This window comes from Dendropsophus ebraccatus, chromosome 3 (genome assembly GCF_027789765.1).
Source record: "Dendropsophus ebraccatus isolate aDenEbr1 chromosome 3, aDenEbr1.pat, whole genome shotgun sequence".
NCBI lineage: Eukaryota > Metazoa > Chordata > Amphibia > Anura > Hylidae > Dendropsophus > Dendropsophus ebraccatus.
The window spans coordinates 101,217,556-101,240,137 of record NC_091456.1 but is presented as its reverse complement, the minus strand read 5'-3'; the positions used below and the strand labels follow the sequence as shown (position 1 = coordinate 101,240,137).

The following is a 22,582-nucleotide window of genomic DNA, read 5'->3' as shown; positions in this document are numbered from 1 at the left end:
GGTACACTTTAAGGCCATGTTGGGAACGTGACATAAATTAACAGGGAAAGACAGACGTCTATTGATAACTATCATTATTTTCAGCTCTTAATAATAGATGGCCACCTTTTCCCAATATTATCCTGTAGTGGGAACATAACCTTGAACTTGTAGGACTCATCAAACTTGCCTGTCTCCTTCTTCTCATATGTTGCTCTTTGCCTTCCATTTTTGACAGCCCATTGTCTAGGTTACTAATAGAGATGAGCAAACCGGGTTCGGGTTCGAGTCGATCTGAACACGAACGTTCGGTATTTGATTAGCGGTGGCTGCTGAACTTGGATAAAGCTCTAAGGTTGTCTGGAAAACATGGATACAGCCAATGACTATATCCATGATTTCCACATAGCCTTAGGGCTTTATCCAACTTCAGCAGCCACCGCTAATCAAATGCTGAAAGTTCGGGTTCGGATCGACTCGAGCATGCTCCAGGTTCGCTCATCTCTAGCGGATCGACTCGAGCATGCTCCAGGTTCGCTCATCTCTAGTTACTAACCATCACTCTATAAACAGTGGTCTGAAAGGTGTAGCTAGTAGCTACAGTAGACCAAGATAAATTGTAGCACTCCAAAATTTAAAGTTGAAAAAATGTAGTGGTTTACTAACCCATGCAAAAAAGGTTAGACATTTCAGTTCAATCAATATAAGCTTTTTTCAAGCAAAAAAACATGGGTTAATAAACCACTACATTTTTTCAACTTTCAGTTTTGAAGTGCTACAGTTTATCCTGGTCTATATTACTTGGTATCTGGTTTTACTGTTGGCACCCTCCTCATTTTTTCCTGAGTGCTGCTGTTTTTATTTTGACGGAATATTGTAACTACAGTATACATTTTTTTAAATCAAGGAAAAGCCAGATTAATTTTTTTTATGTTTATGTCACAGAGAGGCCATAAACAGACTATATGAGGCTGTCCCCGGTGTGAGAGGGACCTGGAAGAAGAAGGTAGATGAAATGACTTTCTTTTGCTTGAGAACAAAAATGATAAAAACCCTCACAATAAGCAATGTTCTCATATTTAACGTATGTAATATTTCATATTTTATTCTTTCTTTAAAGGCACCCAATAAATCTCTAGCATCAATCTTGGGTCGGAGTAATCTTCGTTTTGCAGGAATAAGCATTGCTGTAAACATATCCGTTGAGGGACTGAACCTCAGTATACCAAGCACTCGACAGGTACATATCCTTGAATCCAAATGACTGATTTCAGTATACTCTGAGGCTATGTTCACACATGGCATTTAATTATGATTAATTATGCATTTTTGCAGCAATTTTTGTGAAATTTTCCCATAAATTGTGCAATTGTGGTAAAATAGCGATATTTTTGCCACAATATTGATGGAATGTTGGCAAAAATAGCACTTTTTTTTACAGAGATTGCACAATTTGTGGAAAAATAGCATCACAATCATGGCAACAATTCATAATTAATGCAAATTAAATTCTATGTGTGAATATAGCCTCAGTTGGCTTGCTTAAAGGGTTTGTCATGATAAATTGATAATTGTGCATCCAGCTGGGGTTGCGGGGGCATGTAATTACTGTATATCTACCTGTCCTGCTCCCCCGCAGTTGTTGCATCTCAGGACACCCATTCTTCAGTGGTGTCTGTGTTTTGAAAACATCCAGTGGTGTGCCACTCCCTCTGGAAATTTCCGGTCATTATAGATCCTATACTGTCTGTATAGCTGGGAGCTGTATGTTATTGGATGTTTCCAAAACACTGTTGGATGTTTAGGATGTTTCCAAAAGACATCGGCGAAGAATGTGTATCCCAAGATCTGGCCACTGCAGGGAAGCAGGAGAGGTAAGTATACAGTACTGACATGTCTCCCATAGCCCTGACAGGATGCTCAATTACCACACTATTCCAGACAACCCCTTTTAACACAAAACCTGTGTGTAATTTTGTAATTTGTTATCCTTATAATATTGTAGTGTTTGTCTGACTCAGTACAGCTCAGGCAGTGTATAAAGTCAACTTGGGAAGCGATTCTCATTTTTCACAAGTTTAATCAGCTCTGCCCTCGAGTGGTGTTTTAATATATTACTTGTCTCTTGCAGCTGGCAGTGGTAATGCTATTGTTATGCTGCAATCCTTGTGCACTGAACACTGAGACGGGTTTATTGCTCTCAGACAAAGCAGACAGGATATGAATCCATGTAAAATGACTTCTACTCAAACATTTGTGTCTTCTGTGCAGGTCATTGCCAATCATCACATGCAAGCAATCTCCTTTGCATCAGGAGGGGATGTGGTAAGCTCTCTATTAAGTCAACTATATGCCTATATAATGGAAATTTACCTTCAGACGCTGACAATTACCTTTTCTCTGTTAGGACACAACAGATTATGTGGCATATGTCGCCAAGGACCCTATTAACCAGAGAGGTAAATAAACAGTACTTACTATTGCATGAAACAGTGTGAATTGCAACTGATATTCATTAGTTATGTTATTTTCACTATTGCTTATGAAAAAAATAAGCATTTGCAGAGGTAGCTCCTCCATTGCTTACTGTACCCAACCTGAGATGTAAATATGCCCTTAATCCCAATATAAACTATGATGATATGCCCTGTCTAAAAGCCATATTAAAGCTACAATGATAATACTTGTTTGATTTTTTTTTTTTCACTCAAAAAATAACAACCAGAAAGCATTGTTGGTTGGAAGTAAACTTGGAATCAGCTGAATGACCTGTGTTTAACATCCCTGGTTAGAACAGAGGTAGTGACTGTAACTTAGGATCAATACCAGAAAAGGAATCCAAAGTGCTTTTTAAAGCTACACAGCTTTTTATGCAAAATAATTATAATATATATATATATATATATATATATATATATATATATATATATATTAGCATGGATGTTCAAAAGTAAAAAAAAAAAATGCTTTAAGGAGTTTCCTTCCTACAATGTCATTTACATGTCATAGGCCCAGCCACCAACTTGTCAAAGAAGACAAGTTATGGTGCTCATATAATAGAACCAATCCAGAACCTATTACATTACAACCAAAAGAGAAAGTGACTGTGTCTTCATAAGACCCAGCTCTAATGCCCTCTATTACAGGCTTAGCTAGAGTGATAATTGGACCATCAGCTACAATAATAGTGCCCCTAAATGCCAAGCAACAGTGTTCAATCAAAGTCAATTACAAAGGTCCCGGCACTCACCAAGTAAAGTATTGCATATTTATTCTGTGCAAACATCATAGGGTACAGGAGGACGCGTTTCGGCGTATAGCCTTCATTAGCTGATATTAGCTGAGGCTATATGCTGAAACGCGTCCTCCTGTACCCTATGATGTTTGCACAGAATAAATTTGCAATACTTTACTTGGTGAGTGCTGGGATTTTCTTCTACACTACATCTGGGACGCCATCCCACCACGAGCACCACCACTACAGCAGTGCTGTCTCCACCACCACTCAAAATTACAAAGGTCCCATGCAATGTCTTCATAAAAAAGCTGCAAAAACAGGTAGCTACAATGCCCCTCAAACTTAACAGCTGTATTTCCATATGGCTCCCAAGTCGGTTGTTCTTCGACTCTGGGTGCTTCCACAATGATCCCTGATGCTGTTCACCTCCAGGATGTTGTGTGGCTGGTACAAAGTGACATAGACTGGTGTTCATGACCTGGTGCTTTGCTCAGAAACTGAAAGGTTTACTGTATAGATATTATTTATTAATAGATATTTATTAATGTGCATGTAAATAATTGGTAATAATTAGGAAGAGTGAAAGTTTCAGACAGGGTAACCCTTCAAGTGCTCCTAGTATAGGAATTACAACATTGCATCTTCTTGGGGTCCTTAGTCTCAATCAGGACTGTAATAAACAACATATCGGCTGTCATAAGGCACAATAGCAGAGAGTGGGTAGCTAGAACACAGGGCAAGGCAAAGTCTTGCCCCTGCAAGCCAGGCTGTGAATGTATGAGAGTGGCAATGTATACTGTATACACAGAATATTCTCAAGGAGTGAGGTTTAAAAAAAATTTAATAATACATCAAGGACCAACTAATACCATTGAAGTATAAATCATAACCACTACACTGTTACTATATAAAAACCATTATATTCAGCTCAACATCCCCAAAAATACCACAATACAAGAGACCAATAATACCATCACACCATAATCACTACCATTACTTCCACATAGTGACTGGACCATACAACCACCATCTTGATATTGAATTAAAAAAACGCTATATTCAGACCAATTTTCTTCCATGCAATTGAGTTTAAAGTAAATGTACCATGAGGGACATTACTTTAAGTTTTTTATATGAATAGACAGCGCATTTTTGAACCGTGGCTCGGTTTCCGCACACGGTACTGGTCTATTCCTGGGTACCGCATCACAGAGAGGAGGGGGTTTCGTCACACTGGGGGCGGCCGGGCCCGTCTTAAGTTCTTAAGGCCATTGCCTGGGAATAGACCAGTGCTGTGCGCAGGAACCAAGCCATGGTTCAAAAAAAGTACATTCACTTAAAGCTCAATTGCATGGAACCATTCATGGAAACTGTGTCACGGTTTATATAAAAAACTTAAAGTGTACCCATAAAAGTTTATAAAAAACTTTTGACATGTCATAAAGACAGACAAAAAGTGCAACAGCAACCTACAGGTGCAAGTGCTTACCGTACATACTCTACAGATATTAAAAAATGATCACCTTAGCAAACCATTTTATCAGACAGAGTGTACCATGTCACCACGGTTAAATGTCCTCAGAGACATGGTCCTACTCTAGCATTCTCACACTAGCAATGGCCTCTTTTGTTCTAACAATAAGCCTACAACTAAGCAGATAGGATCCAAATCTCTATTTATAGCACGCACAGGACATGGGTGGAGTACAAGCCAACAAGCAAAAAAGCAAAAATTGGTAGCACTCCTATGCATCTGTTCACACTCTAGGTTGCATGCCTCATGTGACTGAAATGCAGGCAAAAAAAACTAAAAGGGGAACAGCAACCTCCTGTGCCTACCTCCTGTTGGAGGTACTGTACGTCAGCCACATGCGGTGTGCAACCTACAGTGTGAAAAGAGGCATAGGAGTGCTGGCAATTTTTGCTTTTTTATGTCATAGAGACATGTCAAAAGTTGTGATCAGTGCGGGTCTGAGTGTTTAGACCCATACTGATCGGGAGATAGAGCAGGGAGAGGACCGTGCTGCAGCGCGTACACTCTCTGCTCTGATTTTTTTTAAAAAAGGTAGACTTATCATGGGCTCCTATGGAGCCCAACTCTTTTTTTTTTTTTTTTTTTTTTAACTCAGAGTGGGGAGAGAATGCACTGCATGGGTGGTCCTCTCCCTGCTCTATCTCCCAATCAGTATGGGTCTGAAAACTCAGACCGGGGCTCCTCAAAACCTTTGACATGTCTCTATGACATGTCAAAAAAGTTTTATATAATTACAGGTACTCTCCTGATGTTCCCAAGTCACAAACTATGCTTGTGTGATAAACAAGTGAAAGACATTCTCAAATACAAGTAGATGAATTAGGAAATTACCATGCAGGCAATGAGAAAGATGGAATGAGAAGTATGGTGAATGGTGTTTCCAAAAAAAGTTGTTTATACAAGTAAAAGTGGCACATGTTGGGCAACATAACCATCTGTCCATAATTTTCTTTTCTTGTTTCATTCCTCAGTCCTTCTGTTTATTTCATCTTGGTGTTAATGTGTATTTTTGTCTCTTGAACCACCCTCGCTGTCCTACTTTATACCATCCCTGTCCTCCCATCTGTCCCTCTGTGTCCCCAAATCATCTGCAGCCTGTCACATTCTGGAGTGCTGTGATGGGTTGGCTCAAAGTGTGATCAGCACTGTAGGACAAGCCTTTGAGTTGAGGTTCAAACAGTTCCTGCACAGTCCCCCCAAAGTGGGAGCACCCCCAGACAGGTACGATGGAAACACAGTTTCAATTTCTTTCCTAAAAGAAGATAAAAAAGTTTCAAGTCTTTTTTTTTTTTTTTTTTTTTACATGTAGCAATCTTCGGCCATCCGCAGTGGTTTGCAGTGCGTTTACTATTCACAATAAAGTGTGTGGCTGGGCCACACAAATGATTGTTTTATCGTTCATGTGGCCATTAACTTTCATCATTATCATCTGCACATCTCCTGTTTACACAGACAGATGTGTGACCAATAAAGATGAGTAAACTTGCCAAAGGTTCAGGTTTGCACGAACCTGAATAATCTGCATTTGAATCCTGCTTCCCGGAGAAGGTAGATGCAGCCTGAGGACTACCTGGAAAACATGGATACAGCTTATGGCTTCTCAAACAACAGCCTGTGGCTGTGTCCATGTTTTCCAGGCAGTCCTCAGGCTGCATCCACCTTCCCCAGGCAGCAGGTGTCAAATGCCGATAATTTAGGTTCACACTAACCCAAACTTTTGTCAGATTTGCTCATCTCTAGTGGCTAATAACAACAGATTTTATTGCTAGGCTTTTGATTGTTACCCAACCAACTAGTTGTGACTTTGGGCCTTTTCCTTACTTTAATCCTCTGCAACATTCAAGTTACTTTTTGTTATTTTGTGTGCAGTGTACTTGTTTTGGCTATGTTCCCACAATGTATTTTTGGGCGGTTCGTGGCCTTTTATTGGATGGCCGCCAAAGCGCACCAAAATGACAGTGGTCCAAAAAAGTGGCCGCGAAATGCATTTATACATAGCCGTATAAATGCTTACATAGCCTTATGGAAACAATGCACATAGACAGTCAAGTCTTTTGTTGGCTATTTGAGTATTAAATACTGTCTGTTGTTTAACAAATAATGGCCAGTATTATAAAATAACAAACATTATTTGGACTCAAACTGCCAAAAACATGTTGTGGGACCATAGCCCAGATCTATAAGTAAACAGCTTATGTTCTTACAGATTTTCTCCAAACACAAATAGTATAGTGACTTCACAAGAGTATATGTGGTCTCTTTCTTGTATATGTGTCATTTGTCTTTAAAGGGTAGTGGTTGGGAGTGAAGAGCTGGCATGGGCAGCTGAGGAAGATCAAAATTCTGAACACAACTATTACAATAGTATACCTGGCAAAGAACCGCCTCTTGGAGGAGTACAAGACTGCAGGATTAGGGATCCGGGAGCAACGAACCAGCCCAACCCACAGATAATAAGTAACGGGCAGTGGACCCAGGTACTAGTAGATACTTTACATAACTAACAACGTGTATCACCTTTGAATGATGCTTACTCATGTTAGCCAATTAATACATACACTAGTATGCAAATGTAGCCTTTCACAATGCAAAGAAAAGAAAACAGTGTATGTCATATTATGCAAGGCATGCCAATTCAAATACAAAAAATAATCTTTATTGTATCACAAAATATGCATGAAATTCACAAGTTCCTAACCGAGTTAAAAAACATTTAAAATCACCCATACAGAGGGGACCAACTCAAAGTCAATACAATTGACCCCACAAGCCTGCAATCTGACTAGTATACACTGTATGACAACCCAAAGAATATACAATTCACAAATTGTATATTGACACCATAACACAAACATACATAAATATACACCAATCCATATAAAGATAATACATACAAATATGCCAAATCTCTATATAGCAGCATGTAAATAATATTACAAAAAGTGTATTTTTTAGATAAAGTGCAAATTCAGATTCCAAAATGTTTAAGATGATAGCTAGATATCACCAAGTAGGATGTAACAGGATCAGGTACGTCTCAGAGATACCCTACGTGTTACGTCCTGGTATGATGTCCTAGTAAAATAGTGCTGTTTTGGCTGCAATTTTGACAGAATTGCTGCAAACATAGCGCTACTTTACTGTGCAATTTGTGACAAATTATCGCTAATTTACGCTAATCTATGTGTGAACATGCATCATTTCATTGCAGTAATTAATCATTTATTTGTCATCCAGCCACCTTTTATTGGGTTAATGCAATAAAACGCCAACGTGTGTGAACTAAGGCTATGTTCACATATAGCATTTAATTAGCGTTAATTAGCACTATTTTTCAGCAAATTGTGCAATCGTGGTAAAATAGAGCAATTTTTGCCAAATTTTGATGGAATTGCAGCAAAAATACCGATATTTTACCGCAATGGAGTAATTTGTGGCAAAATAGCCATTATTTACTTTAAGTAAATGCCATGCGTGAAAAGAGCCTAATGGTCCATATAAATAAAAAAAATATTTGCACTGACTGAACAAATATTCACCAGAAAATTGTTCATTCAATGGTTATTCAACCATGACCATTTAGGAGAATATGTTAATAAAGTTACTTCATGATATTGTATAGACAAGGTATTACCCTATATCCCTTGATCATCCTCCAGAGATTGCTGGCGTAATAAGAGCAATCCCGCACTCACACCTCCTAGAATCCCTACTGTGATCATAAAAGATATCTTAGATATTAAAAAACGATAGAGTGCAAAAACAAAAAACCCAAACAAATAAAGTTGGCATGTTTTTACCATTTATAATTTTGTACAACATAGCCATCCTATCAAGCACAAATTCATTGCACAGCAATATTAAAAGGCCAAATCGGTTTCTCAGCAACACAAAATATTCTTCAGGGAGTTACGTATAGTAAAGATAGTTAAATAATATACCAAATGGCATAACAACATAAAGTGTAAATCACCACAAGACCTTAATAATTATACCATGATTATTCCGATATGGACATTGATCAGTCAATGATAATGAAGTATATATCTACAAACGAGAGAGACCAGATGGGAGATACCTTAGGTCATAGTGAAATGGGATTATGAGTGAGGTTACAGTGATGCCGCTGCACAGTCCATGCTGGCAATGGGCATGAAATGGTCTTCTAGGCTGTGTGGTGGCTAATTTGCTGGCTAATATACAGAACTTTGCATATCTCTATTTTATACCTATTTGTAGGTGGGAACTCCAGCCAGACGAGCACCAGTCACACAATCAGGATCACAGTGGGAATTGGAAGACCATGGTAAGAATACTATTAAAAATCTACTTTTTCAGTGTGCTTATTGCCAGTGCTTTTCCAGTCCTTTTCTCAGAGAAAAGTGAAATAACCAGTACTATTATTGTCTGCCCTAATATTTACCCCTCCAGAAAAATTTTGAAGCATAAGAGTGCTCTTAAATGGCTCTAATCCAGTGTAAGAAAATCATGGCCACTTTCTTTCAGCAACAGTACAACTCTTGTCTCCAGTTTGGGTGTGATTTTGCTATTAAGCTCCATTCAGTTCAATGGAATTGAGCTGTTAAACTACACCCAAATTGGAGACAAGAGTTGTGTTGTTTCTGGAAGAAAGTGTTCATGCTTTTGTAAGCCCTGAGAACCCTTTTAAATGTAGAATTACCATCAAGTCCAGGTACAGTATACAATTAGTGACATATCAGAAGTACAAGCTGGTGCCTCTGTATGATCACCTTAATGATTAATATTTTGTCAGATGGAATTTTTTTATTGCCCATTGCTATTTGTCTTGAGGACCATAGATGTGTCCATTTGTAAATTTGTCTAGATCGTTAATTGTTCTTTATTTCTATGGTCATGTTTAGGGCTTAATCAGGATAGGGGTTTCTTAAAAACAAACAAACAAACAAACAAACAAAAAAGCAAAAGAAAATCCGAAATTGGCACAAAAGTTGTCTCAAAAACACTGCGGCAAGATGTTAGCAGAGAGTCAAAAGGAAAATAAGAAACACAATTACTACATGGCAATTTTGTGTTTGGTGGTTTTTCAGGACATTTTGTCACTTTTCTGCTCTTTTGCAGTCTTGCTAAATCACAGTATGCTGTGCATTTGCATGTTTTATCACGGAAATGTTAGTGTTTTTCCCCCATAGACTTCTATAGGGAAGGAGAAAAACACCCCAAAAACACCATGGGGGAGATCTATGAAGTCCGGCCTTACAAATGTCCCGGCAGCTCTGGAGCTTAGTGGATTTATGTAGAGATGCATTGCCTCTACATAAAGCCCCATCGCACGGAGCCTGTCCGTGTGAAAATTGTGGAAAAAAATTGTGAAACCTACGCCCCTCTGCATGCAGCCACACCCCGTAACGCCCCCTCTCTGCCTCATTGGCAAAGGTGGCGCAGATGGGGCAGATGCGAAAAGAATATTCGCAAAAATACCGTTTACGAATATTTATACGCCGATTTGCCCCATCTGTGCCTAAAAAAGGTATTTATGCCTTTTCATACATGTCCCCCCATGTCTGTGCATATTGGTGTTTTCTTTTGGCATTCCCCCCCCCCCCCCCTATTCTTCATTACCCGGCCAACATAAATATAAAATGTATGGGCACCTTTAGGGTGAGAATGGAAACACTGATTCTTATCTTGCTCCTTTATCAGGGCCAACTAATGAGATATTCCAAGCAAGCAATGGTCGTGCTTTGGGACTCCGAGACTATGAGGAACATATGTATGTCAACACGCAGACCCTTGATGGGTTAAATACAGATAAAGAACCCTATATGATCCCAGAAGACAGTCCAAAGAAGGACATCTTTGATATGAGTAAGTTGATGTTCTCTCTCTCTCTCTCTCTCTCTCTCTCTCTGTAATGAGATGATGCACAACTATGTTGTATTTTCTATCATATACCATAAGAATAGCAATTGTTATAATCCTGTTCCCTTTTTACCAAACTTCTTATTTAAATCGCAAAAGGGTTGCATTAATGTCTAGGTTCACAAAAGCCAGCAAGTTTACATGAAATTCAGCACTGTGTTCAGTTAATGTGTTATTAGCTCTGGCTATTATCAGTAATGACTGCATTTGTCAGTATATGTAGACAGAGGGAGTTGTCCCTTTCAAAAGGAACTAAAACAGTCTGAGCTATCTGGAACAATACACATCAAATGCGCCAGAAGGGAGGTAGAGTGTACATATATGTGTCATAAGAGACAGAACTAACCAAACAGAATTAGCACAATTGTACATACAGAAAGAAAGGTGGCTAAACTATTCTACCAAAGACATATCACAAATATCAGTAGTATGTAACAAAAAACACCTCCACCTAAAATAAAAAAAAAAAACATGTTATTGAATTACTATTTAGTGACAAATGGTTAAATTCCAATTAAACAATTCTTCCTATTTATTTTTCCATTAGGAAATGGCTGCCATTAAAGTTTTAATGGACATTGAGGCAAATTTACTAATCCTGTCTAAGGGTCTGTTCACACTACGGAATCGGCACCAAAATTCCGTGCGGAGCTCCCGCTTGCGGAATCTGCACCGAATCCTGCCTATGGGTTTCAGTGGGAGGCCTTGCATTTACATGTCAAATCTTTGAGCGGAGAGGCGTGAAGAGTGGAGGCGTGGAAGGCCTTCCATTGAAACACATAGCAGGCAGGGTTTTGCACCAATTCCCGGTGTGAACGGGCCCTAATACTTTGACAGTTTAATCTACACTAGATGGTATAAAATCTGCTAGATCTATCACTTTCACCCATGCTCTGTTTAGGCTGTGTCAATGTCAAAAAAAGAGAAAAGGCAGCCACCTTTGCTATTTTGAAGCCAATGGGATGATGGAGATCCAATGCACACAAGGCATTAAACGACGGACATTGTCTGCGCGGACGTCAAAATAATTATCATGACAATTATTTTCGGACGTCTTTTGCAAACAGAGGACAATATTTTTTTGTTGTTTACACACAGTATTTCTTTTGTCACTGTCCTTTCACTGTTTTTACTATTAAATTCAATGACATTTTCAATTAAAGACACAACCAAAGGGCAATTAGTCCACCTGAACTAGAATAATGTACTAGCAGCTGTCATTGCATTGCAAGGGGATGCCAGACAGCTAAATGACGGACAACATTTTAGACACAAAATGATGGGCGTAATTTTAAACTGACCTGTGAAAACGTTGTGTGAACATAGCCTTCGACCCCTGTAAATTCTGACCTGTGCATGTTCTTCAGTTTATGCTTATTGCCTGTCCCCTGTCTGTGGCATGTACCTCTCCTGTTGCCGACTTGGATTGTCTGACTTGCCTCTGAAACCGCCTGCCCTGATCTTTCACCTACTGGACTATGTACCTGTCTCATTCCTGGTACTGCACTGACTCTCCTGATCACGACCTGGCGTGCTGACCACGCATACTTGGCCTGTTCCCTGATTATTAGCACTGACTCTTGTTATTGGGAACCAGCTGCTGCTCTCACTGGGACCACACTTATAGAGTGACCTGGTGCCATCTAGCCACAGAAGTCCAGCTTCAGCATCCTGTAGTTTAGGGGCGTAGTTCAGCCTAGGGGGGGCGAGTGAGTCTGAGTGGGCCCCCAACCAACCTTACCCATAGGGAACCTTTGCAGGTGACAAGGCTTTCTGAATAATAAAGGGAATATTCTTCTACATTACTCATAGTGGATAAGGATAAAGAGCAGTATAAGAGGCTTCTGTACATTTCACATATAGAACCACAAAAAAAATGTAAAGTGCTTAAGATTAGAAAAATATAGCTACCTTCTTCCACAGACAGCACCACTCTTGTCCTCAGTTTGTGTGTGGTATTCGACTGAAGTGAATAGTGCCAAGTTGTAATACCACACACAACCTAAGAGCAGGGGTGGCGCTGTTTTGGAAGAAAGCAACTATGTTTTTTTTTCTTAATTCTGGAGAACCCTTTTAACCAGATTATCTTTGCCTAAAAATAATAGTGGTATAGGTAATGTGTTTTTAGACATTAAGGCTATGTTCACACTGCGTATGAGTCCGGCCCCATTTCGTACGCGGCGTACATGTGCGGCTGAAACTACGGGCGTGGGAAAAATCGACATGCGCCGGATGTGTACGAACCGCGAACATACGCCCGTAGTACAGTTATGCTTCCCTAGCTTGATTCGAAGCGATCTGAAACAGGTCATTTACTTGGAAATCTTCGCCCAGCCCAATAAAACTCACAGAACCTTTTGGATCGAAAAATCAAGTTCAATTTGGCTGAAATAAGTACTTTGTATGGGACCGCATGGAAATCCACGGCCGTGAGTTTCAACATTTCCGTCCTAAAACAATGGTCTTGTTCATTTTTCCTGGCGCCGTATACGATCCGGCCGTAAGCTCATACGTAGTGTGCATTGTGCGGGCGTATAGCGTATACTTTCAAGCGAACGCATCAACCTCAAAACTACGTGCAGAAACATACACAGTGTGAACATAGCCTCAAAGGGGTGAGCTGGTTGTGATCATACATGTACAATCCAAGATATGTGATGAGCTGCTAGATATCAATTTCCTATCTATCTATCTATCTATCTATCTATCTCTATCTATCTATCTATCTAGATTCTTTGTATTTTGGAGCAGCACGACTGTTATCAATCAGGGTGGGTGCCAGCAGGTATAGTCCTGACGAGACTTTGCTTTGTAGATTTAGAAATCGCCCACAGCACAACGATCTTAGCAAAAAACAAGTAAGTTTATTCCATAGTGAAACAGCACAGCACAATGTTAGATAGCGACGTTTCAACGACCTCCGTCGTCTTTTTCAAGCGTGAAAAAGACGACGGAGGTCGTTGAAACGTCGCTATCTAACATTGTGCTGTGCTGTTTCACTATGGAATAAACTCACTTGTTTTTTGCTAAGATCGGTGTGCTGTGGGTGATTTCTATATCTATCTATCTCCTATTTATCTATCTATTATCTATCTATTATCTATCTATCTATCTATCTATTATCTATCTATCTATCTATCTATCAAAGTAAATCCAACGGCACTCCGAGGTACGGTGAAAACCAATAGTGATTTATTCCAGTAATCAAATCATGTTACAGCACAGCAATCAAAGAGGCAACGTTTCTGTGGCCTCACGCCACCATTTTCAAGCCCAGAAACGTTGCCTCTTTGATTGCTGTGCTGTAACATGATTTGATCACTGGAATAAATCACTATTGGTTTTCACCGTACCTCGGAGTGCCGTTGGATTTACTTTGATATATTAGGAGTTCGTGGTTGGAACTACTACTGGCACCCACTTCACCTATTTTTGTGCTGCTGATTTACTTCTATATCTATCTATCTATCTATCTATCTATCTATCTATCTATCTATCTATCTATCTATCTATCACATTACAGGAGGAGATATACGAGGACAATGATCACATGTCCTTCATGCACCAGCATCTTCTCAGCCCCGCCCCCTCATGACATCACCACAGGTCCTTCATCCACAAGAATCCTCTCCAGTACTCAGCCCCGCCCCCTTATGACGTCACCACAGGTCCTTCCCCATCGATCTGCAGGCTGTCTGCAAAAGAAATAGCTTTTGCAGACAGCATTAAGCCTCTGAGACCTCAGTGGGCCCCTGCCAGTGTGGGCCCAGGAGCCACTGCCCCCCCTGCACCCCCCAAATTTCGCTTATGCTGTAGCTGGATAAAGGGTGAAGACCTAGAGGGTGCTTAGACTCCGCTCCCTGGTGTAGCCAGTTGAGTAGCAAAGTGGGTCTACACTCACTTTCTGATACATTATTAAAGTTGTTTGGCCACCATGCAGTAGTAACGTATATATACATTCCTGCAGGCCATACAATGTGTCTTATTGTTCCTCCAGTTACTAAATAAAATGTTTATTCCAGATATCATAACCCGCTAATATATCACTAGTTCTGGAAAAGTTTTTTGATAAATGGTTTTACTTTGGCCCCAAAATACGTTCCACGTAGCCGCCTTGAGTCAATATATTTCATTTTTTTATTATTATGGACACATTAAAAGATTTGTTATGTACTATAAAGATAACCATTTAAACATTCTTCATTCCTTTACTAGGACCATTCGAAGATGCTTTAAAACTTCATGAATCTGGACTGTCAGGATCCCAAAAATTAGAAGATCAGTGGCCAAGCCCGCCAACTAGAAGAGCACCAGTTGCCCCCACAGAAGAACAACTCAAAGGAGAACCATGGTACCAGGGTAAAATGAGCAGGAGGGAAGCAGAGAAGCTTCTGCAGAGAGATGGTGACTTCTTAGTGAGAGACAGTATCACTAATCCGGGCCAGTATGTCCTGACTGGAATGCACAGAGGACAACCCAAACATCTCCTGTTGGTAGATCCAGAAGGAGTGGTAAGGAATATTCTATCTGGTTTCGGGGCTCAGGGCCTAGGTGAAGTATGCACCCTTCTATACCTATATCTATCTACAATTTGCTTAAATGCAGTCACCAAAAATACACAACAAATTACAATGTGCTCATCCATTTTGATTTTATGTAATACCCATCAAGTCTAAGCACTCTTGTATTTTTTGATTGAGTTTTGATATGACCTCATTATAACATGCACTGTATGCTATTACTGGAATGGCTTTTCAGTATAGAATAGTGGAATAATATTATAGGGATTAATTGTCTGATTACTAATCACCATGTCGTTTAATTACCATTTACACAGTTTAAGTTAAATGGATCCATTCTTTGCATAGACATTCTTTTTTAGAATATAAAAGCCAGTATCCTAGAGAAATGGAATACTGTAGATCAATAGCAATAAGATTCTCATTAAACAAACATACCATTCAGGTACATAAAAAATGTGCTATGGGGTCAATATAGATGAGTGTGATTAAAAAAAAAAAATGCTACTTACTCCTTTTGAGATCCTCCAATTTTTCGCGTGATCTGTCAGGGTTGTCATCTTGAGTGACAATGTAATAATAATAATAATAATAATAATAGTTCTTATTTATATAGCACCAGCAGATTCTGTAGCAGTTTACAATTCTGGGAGTGAGGGCCCAAAAGTGCTTTATTGTTATTATGGTCCGGACATCTTTATAAATAGGGCAGGGCAGTTAAGGGTGGATGAACTAGTCACCAGTCAATTCCTGTATGCTACAGGTCTAAGTGCCTAAGTGCTTGGAAGTGTGTGGATGGGGGGGAGCAACCAAATTAGGGAACCTGATAGGCCTGTTTGAAAAGATGAGTTTTGGGGGCATGTTTAAAGCCTTGGGTATTAGTGGCGAGTCTAACCTTCTTAGGCAATGCATTCCATAGAACTGGTGCCTCTTGGGCAAAGTCCTGAAGATGGGAGTGAGAGGTGCGGATTAAGGGGGATGTTAGACGTAGGTCATTAGCAGAGCGTAAAGCATGGGTAGGGTGGTAGACAGAGATGAGGGAGGATATATAGGGAGGTGAAGCATTGGGGAGAGATTTGTGGGTGAGCAGGAGGAGTTTATATTGTATCCTGTGCATAACAGAGAGCCAATGTAGTGACTGGCACAGGGGGGAGGCATCTGTATAGCGGCTGGATAGAGAGATTAGCCTGGCTGCTGCATTAAAATTGGACTGAAGGGAGGAGAGTTTAGAGGAAGGAAGGCCGATTAGTAAGGAATTGCAGTAGTCTAAAAGTGAATGAATCAGAGCGACAATGAGACTTTTAGCCAATTCGACTGTAAGAAGAATCTGATTTTAGAGATGTTATTTAGATGCAGGTGACAGGAACGTGAAAGGAGTCAAACATAACTTCAAGGCAGCAAACTTGCTGTGTAGGGGTTATGGTTGCACTACAGACACAAATGGAGATGTCAGGTGGGGGGCGGTTAGCAGAGGGAGGAAATACAAGCAGCTCAGTTTTAGCAAGATTGAGTTTAAACAATAGAGAGGAAATAATATTAGAGACGGCAGACAGACAGTTATTGGTGTTCTGTAGAAGAGCGGGGGTGATATCACGGGAGGAGGTATAGAGCTGGGTCTCATCAGCATAGAGATGGTACGGAAAACCAAACTTGCTGATGATTTGTTCAATAGGTAAAGTGTCAAGTGAGAAAAGGAGAGGGCCCAGGACTGATTCCTGAGGAACCCCGACTGTAAGGGGCAGAGAAGATGAGGTGGAGCCAGAAAGTGATACACTAAAGGAGCGTTCAGAGATAGGAGGAAAACCAGGAAAGAGCAGAGTCCTTGAGGCCAATAGAGCGGAGCGTGGAGAGGAGGAGCTGGTGGTCTACAGTGTCAAAAGCTGCAGATAGATCCAGGAGAATGAGCAGAGAATGGTCACCTTTAGATTTGGCAATGAGGAGATTGCTAAAGTTTTTAGTAAGGGCAATTTCGGTAGATTGGAGAGGACAGAAATCTCTCACCGTTGTGGCCATCTGTGTCAGGCTGTTTGGGGTATGTTTAGAGGGTGATAGTATTTAGCAGCCAGATTAGGATAGGAGAGGATAGGTGATAGTGATGACTGTACAGTATTTAAGAGTTGTTGGGTGTTGATGGCACTTAGGTTGGGGTGAGGTTGGGGTGTCAGGAGCGGAATGAGTATTCGTGATTGAAAAGAAGAAGACACTCCAGCTCAGTTGGAGTGTTAGTAAGATGAGAAATTGTTCAAAGTCTAGAGAAGACCAGGTCCAGGGTGTTTCCACCTTTACCGATTGGAGAGTCAGAAAGCTGGGAGAGGCCAAGGGAGAAGGTTAGAGAAAGAAACTGAGAGACCTATAGGGAGAGTGGTTTGTCAATGGGGATGTTAAAATCAGCCATGAGGAGGGTAGGTATGTCAGAATATAGCAAGGAATATAAGTAAGGAAGCCAGGTAGAAAACTGGTCAAGAATATGTCAGGGTGAGCCAGCAGAGCAATAGATGACTATGACTGTCAGAGAAAATGGCCAGAAGAGTCTTATGATGTGGACCTCAAAAGAGGAGAATGATCTTCAGCAGACCCCTGCTATCATCATTGTGATTATAGAACATGCGGTAAGATGATGTTCAGCTAACATCGTGCATCTCAGCTGATTGTTGCCTTTCTAAATGAGCTATTACACGAAACAATTATCGCTGGAATGGTCGTCCAAGTACGGCCCATAATCATTTCGCATAATAGGGCCCAAATACTATGTGTGAACATAGCTTTAAGTTGTTCTGCAGAATTTCAAATCAACACATACTATATATTTAATGTATTTTATATATTACATATTTTATTGATTATTGATTGAAATACATAGAGATAAGTGTTACACATCAAGATTATGCAGCAGATGTGCCGGTCATTCCTGCAGTGGTAACTGTCTGAACATGCTTATAAAGTGCTTTTTCCCTGTACTTACTACTGCATCACGGGTTCACTACCTGGATAAAATGGTGATGTCACGACCCGACTCCCAGAGCTGTGCGGGCTGTGGTTGCTGGAGAGGATGATGGCAAGGGGACACTGAGGGACACAGGGCACTGGAGGTACACTGAGCATCCCTCTTCCATCATCCTCTCCAGCAGCCACAGCCCGCACAGCTCTGGGAGTCGGGTCGTGACATCACCATTTTATCCAGGAAGTGAAGCCTTGATGCAGTAGTAAGTGCAGGGAAAAAAGCACTTTATAAGCATTTCCTGTAATAAGTGTATATTGTTGATTTGTATAACTTTTGGGGGGCAATACAATACTTTAATAAAAAATGTTGCCGGGCTTAAAGCAAGGTGTTGTATGTATTTGACAACCCCTTTATTCCTTTTATTACTACCACATGCCTATTAAATATGTGCAGTTTTTATATTCATATATTTTGCAAGTGGCTGCAAGTCATTCAATGTTATTTCCTCCTTTCCGTCAGGTCAGAACAAAAGATGTGCTGTTTGAGAGCATAAGTCATCTCATCTCCTACCATCTACATAACCAACAGCCAATTGTGGCAGCAGAGAGTGAACTGCACCTGCGGCAGGTGATAGCACGAAGAGTAACATCTTAGGTAAGACACTACGTACCAGTTAATAGAAAAGGAAATCTATTCCAACAACTGGAAAATTCTGCAATCATCATTATTGTTATTACGTAAAAATGATGTGTACAAGCTGTTGTCAAGTAGCAAGAAATTGTGTTAAAAAGGAAAATACAGTGAGACCAAGGTGAGAAATGAATGTCTTTTTATGGTGAACTCCATTTGTCTAACATGTGTAAAAGAAAAAGCAGCTGCCCTCACCCTGATCACGGAATTTTTTATTGGTGCATATGTATACAATTGAAGTGCGGACATATTTTATCAGCTAAAGGGTGACTGCTGTTGCTTTTTCTATTACACAGATGTTGGATTTGTACTGTTGCACAGCAAGCACCGCCAAGATACTCATCATCCCAAGTGAAAGTGTTTAGACACACGATTGTTGTAGTGCTTATCAGCTCCCTGACTTTGTGGAATTCCATTTGTCTGTTTCATCCAGTGCTGGATTTAGTAAAGAATTGGTAAAATCACTAAACTGCAATGAGTGCAGTGAAGTGTGACAATATTAACTGGTCACAAGAATGCAGAAGTGGTCTTTACCTATAGCAGTTACTTACCCTGGGTCCTATTTGTGGCTCCAGGATCTACAGTAGGGCCGAATTATATAAAAAGTAGACAATAGGAACAGAAAATGTAACACATCAAATGTTAATACTGGCAGGCAACAAGAGCAAGAATAGCAGCTCAGTCAGGAATATAGGCAGAAGATAAACAGGAACAAATTAACAATGGGCCCACCCTAGCTAACCCAAGTTATTTCCTTGATCTATCAGTGAACATTATTTATAACATCTGACACTTACTGTTCTTACAAATATCCCTATGATAATCCTGATCTACAAACTAACCCCAGCAGAGCACAAACAGGCCCAAGGACCCAGAGACAAGAGCAAGACTGATCAAAAAATGAATCAAGAAAGTAAGCAACTAGTCAAAAAAAGGAACCCAATGTACTGACATGTTATGGAGATGCCTACAACGTCCTCAAAGAATACAGATCCCATAGACTGCTATTGATTCTATTACAGTCCGCACTAGGACATATGACTTGTTTTTGCGGTTTGGATCTCGGCTTAATAGTGGATCCGTAATTGCGGACATGTGAAAAGGCCCATAGAAATCAATGAGACATTTATTTGTCCATAATTTCAGATTCGCAGTTATGGATACATTTGTGGATGAGTGAATGAGGTCTAAGACCTTCTTTTTTTCCTCAGTTTTTCAAGATTTTTCTTTAATTGCATTTTTTATGTTTTTTCACCTTTCAAAATTTTGTGCTGGGGCTTTTAGGGTACAAACCTACTTGACGTTTTTGCTGCGTGAATCAGTCTTAAAAATAAGCAGGCAAAACGCAGGTTGGCTTTATACAATTGTTCTGCGTTAAAATACGCAATTGCGTATTTTTGAAGTGTGAAGCTACATGCGTTTTTCGCACATGTTGTTAACAACTGATGCTTTGCTAACAACAAGCTTCACGCTTCAAAAATACGCAGTTGCGTATTTTAACACAGAACAATCGTATAAAGCCAACCTGCGTTTTGCCTGCTTATTTTTAAGACTGATTCACGCAGCAAATACGTCAAGTGGGTTTGTACCCTTAAAGTTCTAAAGACAAATCTCCTCAGGGAAAAAAAAAACCATAAAATGACTGTACCTGCATTTTGTTAAAAAAAAAAAAATTGCCACTGAATCCAAAAACAATGGAAAAATTTAAAAAAGTTTAAAATATTTTACTATAGACTTTTATAGCTGCAAACTATGGAAAGTGCTACTGAAGTGTGGAACCAGCCTAAAAGTACCTATACATTTTTTAATAACTGTCAATAACTTTCAAAAAGTGTCAGCTGGACAACTGCTTTGGCAGCGGCCTATCTCTTCCAGAATAAAAGGGCCAGCTTCTGAATATCCATCACGGAGGAGATTTAGGAGGCCTTCATACATCTTATACTGTAGTAAGAACTCGACATTGCCGGTGGGTTTAGATGACTTTAGCATAAGGTGTATGTGAACCTTTATTCTTCATACCAGAACAGAGAGATTGATACATGTGTTTTAACATTGATACAAGTGTTTTAAACATGCCATCTTTTTTTTTTCGGTTTATCATTCAGGCTTACCCCTTGCATGGAGATGAACACATATCAGAAGGGCAACACAGAGGAGCTGCCCCCGAAACAGGTCTCAAAGGTGAAAACCACCAGAAGGAACATGCATAAGTGACACATTGAGGACTCCTCCACCAGAGACTACATCTTGCATTTATGAATAGCTCTTCTATTATACTTCCCACCACCAGAGGGAATAGCTGAGCCTGCTGAGCTTGAAGAAGAGGATCACTCATAACTCAAACAATACCACAAAGTTATATTGAGAAAAGAATTATCCAGCATCTGAGGCAGGTGCAGGTTGGACACTATGTTGGCCCTTTGAGGAGCAGCAATGCTATCCATATATACAAATATGTATTATACAACCTGAACACCAAACCAGTGTATTAATATCAGTCTGTCTTGACCTTCCTGTTGCAAAACTTGCATTTTAACTGATATATTTAGGAGACAGGAATGTCTTCCGAGCATGGCTGTCATGCTGTGCAGCATTAAGTCAACAACATACAGTATATGCTGGGAATAATGCCACACTTTCTGTGATCACTGTGATGTATGTGCATACATCCCTTACATCGCATGAGCATAAAGAAAACCATGGGGGAGCTTGTGGATATTTAGATGTTAGAAAATAATATGCTTCACCTCACACCCTCTCGGATGGGCCACCACTCTTTATTTGAAGAACGAAAAACATGAGTTAATCTCATTATCTTTTCCATAGAGCCATGTAGCTGGGCAGTGAGGAGATGGATGTTGTTTATTAAGGGAAGGTCAGAAATTTGGATTTCACAGGTATTAAACTGCAAATGCTCACTATCTTACAATATGTCAAGAATGACCAAATCAGCTTCATAAACTTCTTTCTATTAACCAGTGGAATGCCAGTATCCAATGGGCATGTTCAAGTCATGATGACTATGTTAAGATCTTGGAGGAGTGATAAGGAGATACAGACGGCAAATGATGACTTTAGTTCTATGAGACTTTATATTCTGCAAATGATAAAGGATATGCTCCTTAAATTGCCACTGGGAAATCTGACAATCAGCACCTATGGGAACAGAATTGGGTGACACAATTTACTGTTACTTAGGCTTGTACTAGCCAATTCACTGTGGATGGAAATAGTACAGTGACTGAATTGGAGTAACAGTAAACCAGTGCAGAGAGGTACTGGGCAATTCAGGGAAAGTGTATAATTTAGACTCTACCCGTTGGTTTTAATTAAAAAATATACACAGAAAAAATAATTGCGACAAAACTGGTCATGTGTTCTATTTTCTTTTTGGGAATGTGCATAGTGCATGTCTTGCTGTCATATGGTCTGCACTGGCAATGTACCAATGTGTGTGTGTACTCTTTAGTCCACACACACATTAGGGCCGATTTATAAGATGCCAATCTATCAGTATGGTTTCTGAGTGTGGATGGAAACTAGACAAAAAAGAGAAACAAGAAAGAGCAACAATGTTATAAAGAATATAGCACACTCAAATACACAAGTCATCAAAAAACCACCTTTATTGTTACAAAGACCAAGATACGATTAAAAACATTTAAAATGGACAATATGCCATTGGGGTGACACACAAACACCAAGCCAAGCTGTACTGTAGGCCCCAAAAAAGCTGTTACAAAAATAACATATACTGGAAATGATCAATGAAGCAATAA

At 39.9% G+C, this 22,582-nt stretch overlaps 2 protein-coding genes across 2 annotated transcripts in view; one reads left to right on the top strand and one right to left on the bottom strand.

Moving 5' to 3' along the window:
• LOC138785906 (hippocampus abundant transcript 1 protein-like) overlaps positions 1-12,047 on the bottom strand; it is a 131,690-nt gene extending 119,643 nt beyond the window's left edge. Inside the window, exon 1 of the mRNA XM_069962373.1 lies at positions 11,954-12,047. Within this exon, the coding sequence (XP_069818474.1) occupies positions 11,954-12,010 (57 nt within the window). The 5' untranslated portion in view covers positions 12,011-12,047. The remainder of the gene's footprint in view (positions 1-11,953) is intronic.
• Positions 1-22,152, top strand: part of SHC2 (SHC adaptor protein 2) — a 35,647-nt gene extending 13,495 nt beyond the window's left edge. Inside the window, exons 3-13 of the mRNA XM_069962371.1 lie at positions 925-985; positions 1,100-1,219; positions 2,251-2,304; positions 2,387-2,438; positions 5,846-5,972; positions 7,042-7,228; positions 8,991-9,057; positions 10,434-10,598; positions 14,868-15,163; positions 18,633-18,767; positions 20,909-22,152. Of these exons, the coding sequence (XP_069818472.1) occupies positions 925-985; positions 1,100-1,219; positions 2,251-2,304; positions 2,387-2,438; positions 5,846-5,972; positions 7,042-7,228; positions 8,991-9,057; positions 10,434-10,598; positions 14,868-15,163; positions 18,633-18,767 (1,264 nt within the window). The 3' untranslated portion in view covers positions 20,909-22,152. The remainder of the gene's footprint in view (positions 1-924; positions 986-1,099; positions 1,220-2,250; positions 2,305-2,386; positions 2,439-5,845; positions 5,973-7,041; positions 7,229-8,990; positions 9,058-10,433; positions 10,599-14,867; positions 15,164-18,632; positions 18,768-20,908) is intronic.
• Positions 22,153-22,582: the final 430 nt, after the last annotated feature.